This window comes from Microtus ochrogaster, linkage group LG4 (genome assembly GCF_000317375.1).
Source record: "Microtus ochrogaster isolate Prairie Vole_2 linkage group LG4, MicOch1.0, whole genome shotgun sequence".
Lineage (NCBI taxonomy): Eukaryota > Metazoa > Chordata > Mammalia > Rodentia > Cricetidae > Microtus > Microtus ochrogaster.
In genome coordinates, this window is record NC_022030.1 from 23,636,761 (window position 1) to 23,644,878 (window position 8,118).

The window sequence follows — 8,118 nt, forward strand, 5'->3', positions numbered from 1 at the left end:
TCTGCCTCTGCCTCTGCCGGGATCAAAGGTGTACACCACCACTCCCAACCTTTATGGTTTTAAAAAAGAAAATTTACATTTTCATTTGAGAGAGATGAAAAAGATACATCACACACCATTCTTTAAAAGATGTAATAGAGCCGGGCGGTGGTGGCGCACGCCTGTAATCCCAGCACTCGGGAGGCAGAGGCAGGCGGATCTCTGTGAGTTCGAGGCCAGCCTGGAAAGCTACAGAGAAACCCTGTCTCGAAAAAAAAAAAAAATAAATAAATAAATAAATAAATAAATAAAAGGTGTAATAGAGGCCAATGAAACAAGACAGACGAGAGAAGAACGTGGATTGAAGAAAAAGTAGCGCCAACTGAGAGTTCAGTTCAGTGCCATTGACAAACCCCCATGCCGGTAACCTTGGAGACAGCGGGCTGAGGCCAAGAGGAGGGAGAAACTGGGCCTTCAGACTTTCAGATATGTGTTTGAGAAGCATAATATTTTCTCAAAAAAAAAAGTTGATGCTTTGTTCTGTGTCCAACAATCCTAAGCTTAGTACCATAGAGGTACTTGTGTATCAGGCTACTAAAGCATTCCACAGATGTGAGACCAGCTTAGATGTCTGCGCAGATCAGGGGACAAAGAAGTTGCAGTACCTGTATACAGTGGGAGTGAAATCCCTTTAGCGGTCATAAACTGCTCTAGTTTATCCTTGTTCTAGGCTATTTCATTTATTTCTTCACTTTAAAGGTGAGTTTGTTGGACTTCACAGGCTTAACTCTCATGACTTGAAATGCATCATTCCAATTGACTGGCATGTGCTGTAATCCCAGCAAGTGGGAGACTGAGACAGGAGGATGGCAAAAACATGAGGCCAACTTGGGCTATATGGCGAGTTCAAGGCAAGCCTGCACTTTATAGAAACCCTGTCTGAGAACACGCACACATACACACATACACACACACACACACACACACACAATGTGCACGTGCATTCCCGGCTCACTGTATTTATACTACCAAAGTCCTGGAATCACACTCCAGAGTCCTGTGAGTGGAGGGTAGTAACCTTGGTTTTCTCAGTGGGTGGCTCTCATTACTTTTTGTCATTTCAGGGGAAAAAGTCTGGGGAACATGTATTCGTAACGCTAGAAATCACGGTGTTAGCACACAGATCCTTGGTTCCAGGGAATTAGCAGAACCCCAAAACGTTACAACCAGTGAGGAAAGTAAACTTCCGTTCCCTTTGTCTCCCCAGGCATGTGTAACCCTCGGAATTACAGCGACACACCTCCCACCTCAAAGAGCACAGTGGAGGAGCTGCACGAGCCCATCCCCTCCCTGTTCAGGGCGCTCACGGAGGGGGACACCCAGCTGAACTGGAACATCGTCTCCTTCCCTGTGGCAGAGGAGCTCTCACACCACGAAAATTTAGTCTCCTTTTTAGAAACTGTGAACCAGCCGCACCACCAAAATGTGTCTGTTCCCAGCAACAATGTTCACGCTCCTTATCCCAACGACAAAGGTACCTATTCCACCCTGTGGTCTGCCCTACGGTCTGTGACAAATACATCAGGTTATCTTTTGGAGCATCTTTTAAGTTTGAATTTGTGTAGTCTTAAATAAATGGTAAATGCGGAGACACATCAGCATGGAGGCTGTGTTGGAAAATGAGGAACTTCCTAGTTCTGCATTTATTTGAATGAGATATTAAGTGTTCTTTAGTCCGTGGCGTCTGTGCTTGGTGTCAGGTGACTTGAGCTTCCTTGTAAGTTAGGTGTTTGCAAATGATGCCGAGGTCATCAACTACTTTATTTTTGTTTTGTTATTATGTGTGTATGTGTTTCTGAGTGTGGGCACACACACCATCGCACTTTGTGGGTTCTGGGATAAAATCAGGCTGGGCTTATACAGGATGGGTTTTTCCTTCTTTCTGCCTGTAAGTTACAATTCTATAGACAGATTGGTATCGCGGACATCTCATTTACAGGTATAAACTGTCCCACCCTGTTCTCTGCGGGGATGTGATTATGGTTCATCATCTGAGAATCTTAGCAAAGAACATTTACTAGTGAGAATAGACCATATTATAATTATGGAGTATAAAGAGCTTAAAGTCTTAATGTTTTCAGTACAGTTTATAGCAGAAGAATAAGACATTTGTGAAATACAATTGATGTGGCTTTTTAGTTTTTTGTGCCAGGGTCTGAGATGTAGACCAGGCTGACCTTGACCCTGTGGCAGTCCTCTCTGGGACTACAGCTGTGAGTACCACACCTGGCTTGCAGCTGAATCTTAAAGCATTAAATGAAGTGTGTGCAGACACTGTCATGTGAACTCTGTTTCTAACTAGTCTCTTTATTATGCCTTCCACTGCAATCTGACCAATATAAAATGGGACTTTGCATGTTAACAATAAAAGCTAAACAGTTTTGTTAAATGACAGTATGAATTCTTACCTCCTTTCAGGTTAGATTGCTTTGTAAATCAAATGCTAGGCTTTGGGAAAGGTTGGAAATGTATAAAACTTGATGCTTTGCTATTTTCTCATATTGAAATAGAATGACTGTCATAGATATGTATTATTCATTAGTTCTGCTCAGTAATGTCTTAGATTCATGACAGTGTTACACAGAAGCCTGCTTCTGGAAACTTGGTGCCTCTTCTTCCTCCTGGTAGTTACAGACCCTCAATTTTACAGACCCTTGCAGTTTGGTTTGAACTGATAGGTTTACTTTTTACCTAGCTCTTTCGACTCTTTGGACTCTTGAGTCTGCAATGGCTAGCCCATGGTAGGAGCTTAGTAAATATACACTGGATAAAGTTAGATGAGATGAATTTAACAGGGCCTAGTCAGTAGGTGATTTGAGTGTCGCAAATGACTTGCTCACTGTCAGTCCTTCTGCTCGACTGTTTCGGTGCCTCACCACTTCCCAGCTTTCTTCATTGCTAGTAAACAAGAATTGTTTATTGTAATTGTGCATATATGATAAGGGGCACACATTGTGTGAGGCTCTGTGGGGTGGCTCTAGGGATCAAACAAGGCTTGCATGGCAAGTACTTTACCCACTATTTTTTTCTTTGTTTTTTTTCTTTGACACAGTTTATGTGTATATTTGAATTCACTGTGTATCCCAGGTTAGCCTTGAACTCATGATCCTTTCACCCCAGCTCCCAAGTATTGGGATAGCATGTATGTGCCACTGCTCCTGGGCCTTCGCTCTGTTCCCATGGATACTCCAAGGCTTTTGTCCTTCAAGGCCTGGAAGCTTTGCTTTTTATTCCCCTTAACACAAGCCCAGTGTTTTTTTACTAGGCCTTCTCTCTAATCGCTAGAGGTCTTAAAAAGATAACTTAGTGCCAGCCAGACAAGGTGGCACATGCATGTGATCCCAGGAGCAGATGGCTAACGCAGGAGCAAGTTTCTTGAGCAGTCATGGCTGCATAAGCAAGAGACCCTGTCTCTAAAACAGCAACAGCCTGCTCTTCCCACCTCAGGGGAAACCAAAACCCTTACCCTCTGATCATACACTCTCCTTTAATGCTCTGTGAATGGTTTTTATTGTCTTTGCTTTGTTTTGTGTTGTGTTAGATCTTAGCCAAGAAGCCACATGGGATTAACCACTTGTAGAGTTAAAAACTGTCCATTCTGCGGGAGCACAGAGTAGGCAATCTTGTTAGTGACATCTGCTTGCGAGTGTGTATTGATCACTTTGCGCTGTTTGGATTGCTTGCTTCAGTACAAATTCCCAGTATGACCTTGGCACAGTATTTTTCAATCTTGTCTGGACTAGAGAAGTATGTCTTTGGAGAAACATCAGTTTAGGAAGCTGCATTGTTGCTTCGAAGAGAGTTGTTGGCCAGATATTCTAACCTTCGTGTCTTTGCCTTCTGTGTCTGAAGATCTGTCAGTGCAGTTAGCAAATGAAGGTCTTTTTCCCCTCATTTTATCGTGTGCTGATCAGCAATAAGAACCAAGCGAACAGCTGTAGCGTTATTTAACTGAGTGGCGGGATCTTCTCGCTTGTGCTGAGGTCTGCATTTTCTTCCTTTCAGAGCACATGTGCACTGTGGTTTACTTTGATGACTGCATGTCCATACATCAGTGTAAAATATCCTGCGAGTCCATGGGAGCGTCCAAATACCGCTGGTTTCATAACGCCTGCTGTGAGTGCATCGGTCCAGAGTGTATCGACTACGGCAGTAAGACGGTCAAGTGTATGAACTGCATGTTCTAAAGAAGGGAAAGGGACGCAGTCCACAGCAGCTTAGTTACTAGGAGGACACGAAAATTACTCAGTAAGTCATGAAGTGTGCAGAAGTCATGAGTCAAGTATGCTAGGAACAAACTAAATTATGTTGTTATAACTGTAACTTTTCTGTTTGTTGCCTATTAGCGTATGTCTTTTCCATGGGAACAGTAGAACTCTAGTCCTATGAGAATGGGGTACGGAGGAGTTGTGGAAGAGCTGTAGTTCTGACAGAAGGAGCTATGGCTTTCAACTACCAGCCTCAAGTCCACCAGGTCTCTGTCCTTAAAGCTGTCCGAACCGTGCCTTGGATTGCTTATCTGTTTTTTATAAAGAGAGTAAATATTGCAGCTCACATTCAAGCCACTGTAAAAGCTTAATGGTTATCTTACATGGTTTTAGAAAGTAAATATTTACTATATTTTACAGCAGAAAACTTTTCCCTAGAGCCAGTGAGCTGACTCGGTGGGTAAAAGTGTTTGCTGCCATGCCTGATGACCTGAGCTTGATCCCTAGCACCAGAGCCCATACAGTGGAGGAGAGAACCAACAGACCTCCATACATGCACAATAACATGCATATGCGCACAGGCACACACACACTAAGTAAATGTTTAAAAGAACTTTAAACCTCTCACGTGGTGAGATCTGTCCTGCGGCACTCATGCCGACGGTGACTTAGCTGTGGTCTTGCACTCCCCCGCCCACAGTGCTGATGTATAGGTAGTTGAATCATCTCTACCAAGAATTGCAGCACACCCTTGAAACTCCACTAAACGCACTGGAGGATCTGGGTGCAGAAGAAGCCAGGGAAAGAGCAGCCAGGCTGTATGTAGGTCATGTGATGCCACATCAGGTACCAGGAAGCAGCTGTCCTTTTCCAGCTGCACAGCAGAGGTGAGAGTGAGGTGCACCAGGAGAAGGATCAGGCTCTGCACCAGCAAACCAGCCAGCTTCTCCAGCACACAGAACCATGGGCTCGGCACCAACAAACCAGCCAGCTTCTCCAGCACACAGAACCACGGGCTCGGCACCAACAAACCAGCCAGCTTCTCCAGCACACAGAACCACGGGCTCGGCACCAACAAACCAGCCAGCTTCTCCAGCACACAGAACCGTGGGCTCGGCACCAGCAAACCAGCCAGCTTCTCCAGCACACAGAACTGCAGGCTCGGCACCAGCAAACCAGCCAGCTTCTCCAGCACACAGAACTGCAGGCTCGGCACCAGCCAACCAGCCAGCTTCTCCAGTACACAGACTGCAGGTTCAGCACCAGCAAACCAGCCAGCTTCTTTAGCACGTGAGGTTGCAGAGGGTTGAGGAATTTACAGACGTGAACAAAGAAGGGCGAGATTGTTAGGAACTCTTAGGATCTACCTTAAAACCATTTATAGTCGCTGTTTTTGTTACTTTGTAATGTCTATATTTGTTTCTGGATATCTGAATCTAATATTCTTATTAAATAAGCATCATATTTTGGAAGCTGTACTTCTAAAAGTGGAGGGGGAAATCTGTTTAATATGTTTACTCCTGCTTATTACAGAATTATCTAATTAGCTTCTTATGTAGTGTTTCCCTAGAGACAAGCTAAAATACTACATACCCTTCATAGAAATAAAATCCTCACTTTCAAGCATGATTCTAAAACAAATATTTAAAATACACAGGCTTGTTTTAATGAAATTGCTATTTTTTTGCTAGTGCGGATCTGAATTAAAAGTAACTTTTTAGGAATACTCTATATGTCTATATATTTTAGTACATAAAATAGAAAATGCTCTTAAACACATTTTGCATTCTTATTTGAATAGTAGTTAACTACAAGATTGTGATATTACATAAGGCTAGCCACTATAAAATCTGTTCTTTCCCATAGCTGAAGAGCACTCCAGGTCCCCAGCCTTCTAACGTCACGGCGCCCTCTCTCACTCTCACAGCAGCGCCTCTTGGGAACGGCTTAGCTCCTTTCGTAGCTCCGACACCGCCCGGGGTTTTCTTGACATCAGGAGGGGCTTTGAAGGACTGCAGCTTGCTGCTCCATTTCGTCTTCCTAATCGTCAAGAAAGTCATGCCTATGAATAGGAATGCTCTGATGGCTGCAGGCAGTTTGCCTTCAAGTTTTCTTTTTTGATTTGTTTGTTGCTTTTGTTTTGTTTTGAAACAGGGTCTCTATGAAGCCCTGGCTGGCCTGGAACTTGCTACACAGACCAGGCTGACTGTCCTCATGCCTTCTTATGGTGGCCACAAGCATTGTTAACATATATCATTACCTTTTTAAAAATCTTTTTCATTATCAAATTTTAAAATGTCGTATATCTTTTTTATCCCATACAGTTCTCTGTGGACAGTGTCTTAAACCAATTGCTTTACTGTTTTTTATTGCCCTGTTTTCCCCGTTAGAATTGATCCCACAGATAAGTTTTATGTTCCTATTTTGTGTATTTCTCCTGGTTTGCCAAGGCCTTGAGGAAAAAGCAGCATTCAGCCGACAGGTTTTAGTTTTAGAGCTGGGGATTGTGCGCACACTTGTGGTCCCACACTTGAGAGGCTGAACAAGGGGACCTCAGGATCACAGGACACACAGGAAGACACTGTCTCAAAACAGCAAAGAAATCCTTTCTAGTTCTATACTCAACATTCTGAGTCTTGTTTTTTCTAAATTGAAATTAAACATTTAAGAAGCTAGTGCCTCGCTAGTGCCTTCCACACCATTCTAGCATGATCACTTCCCTATTGAAGAGTTGGTAAGAGTTTGTTCCTTTTTATACTTTATCTTTACTATAGCCAGATCAGAAAACACTACATTTTAAGGGCTGGGTTGAAGCCCAGTGATGGAGCTCTTGCTTATCATAGGTGTAGCCCTGGGTTTCCTCCTGGGTACCAACAAGAAACAAAACACTAGGTTGTGAATCAGAGGGTATTATTAAATCCATACATACACACACTTTCCTGTAGCAAGACATGGGCTTATGGGCAGGTTTTTGTCTTGTGTTTCTCCCATAACATTTAATTATGACTGTAACTATTCGTAATTATGGTACAAAAGCAAATGGTGATTCAAGTAAAATGTAGTGTTTGTTTACACGGGATGCTGTGAAAGGGGTCTTCACACCAAAGGAACACTTTTTGGTTTTTCAAGACAGGGTTTCTCTGTATAGCCTTGACTGTCCTAGAACTCACTCTGTAGACCAGGCTGGCCTCAAACTCAGTAAGATCCACCCTCTCTCCCTCTCAAATACTGGAATTAAAGGCTTGTGCCACCACTGCCTGGCCAAAGTATAAGTTCTAAAGTTTCAGAAAATAAGATTGTCATTAGGATATTTGAACAAGTATTTGTAAATCAAAAAACCTTCAAATAGAGAAACTAAAGCCTCTCTGGAAAACGAGGCTTAGAACTGGGCACAGTTGAAAGGTTTGTACTCAGTGTCTTTCAAGACTTTAAATTCTTTTGTCCATTCCCAAGAGTCTGTTTCTTGCGTTTGTCATGACCTACAACATATGTAATTGTGTATATTCTCATTGCTTGTCTCTGTAATCAAAAAAGTATTTTAATAAAAAATAGAAATGAACCTGCATCATGTTTTATGAACTTCAGCAGAGAAAGCCGAACATGCCGTTCTGTCTAGTGATGTTAACCTTTGCCGAATGTGCCATTCTCTCTAGTAACGCTAACCTTTGCCGAACATGCCGTTCTGTCTAGTGATGCTAACCTTTGCTGAATGTGCCGTTCTCTCTAGTGATGCTAACCTTCTTTGCCGAATGTGCCATTCTCTCTAGTGATGCTAACCTTCTTTGCTGAAGGTCCCCAGAGTTGCTGGGACAAATGCTCCTGCACTCAGCCTCTGTAGGGTCATGGTACCAGCTGCTTTACAAGAGATCTG

General features: G+C 43.1%; 1 protein-coding gene across 1 annotated transcript in view; it reads left to right on the forward strand.

Annotated features, from left to right (window-relative positions):
• The window catches only part of Twsg1 (twisted gastrulation BMP signaling modulator 1), a 29,696-nt gene extending 21,893 nt beyond the window's left edge, over nt 1–7,803 (forward strand). The window contains exons 4-5 of the mRNA XM_005361325.2: nt 1,247–1,513; nt 4,045–7,803. Coding sequence (XP_005361382.1) covers nt 1,247–1,513; nt 4,045–4,226 — 449 coding nt within the window. The 3' untranslated portion in view covers nt 4,227–7,803. The remainder of the gene's footprint in view (nt 1–1,246; nt 1,514–4,044) is intronic.
• Nucleotides 7,804–8,118: the final 315 nt, after the last annotated feature.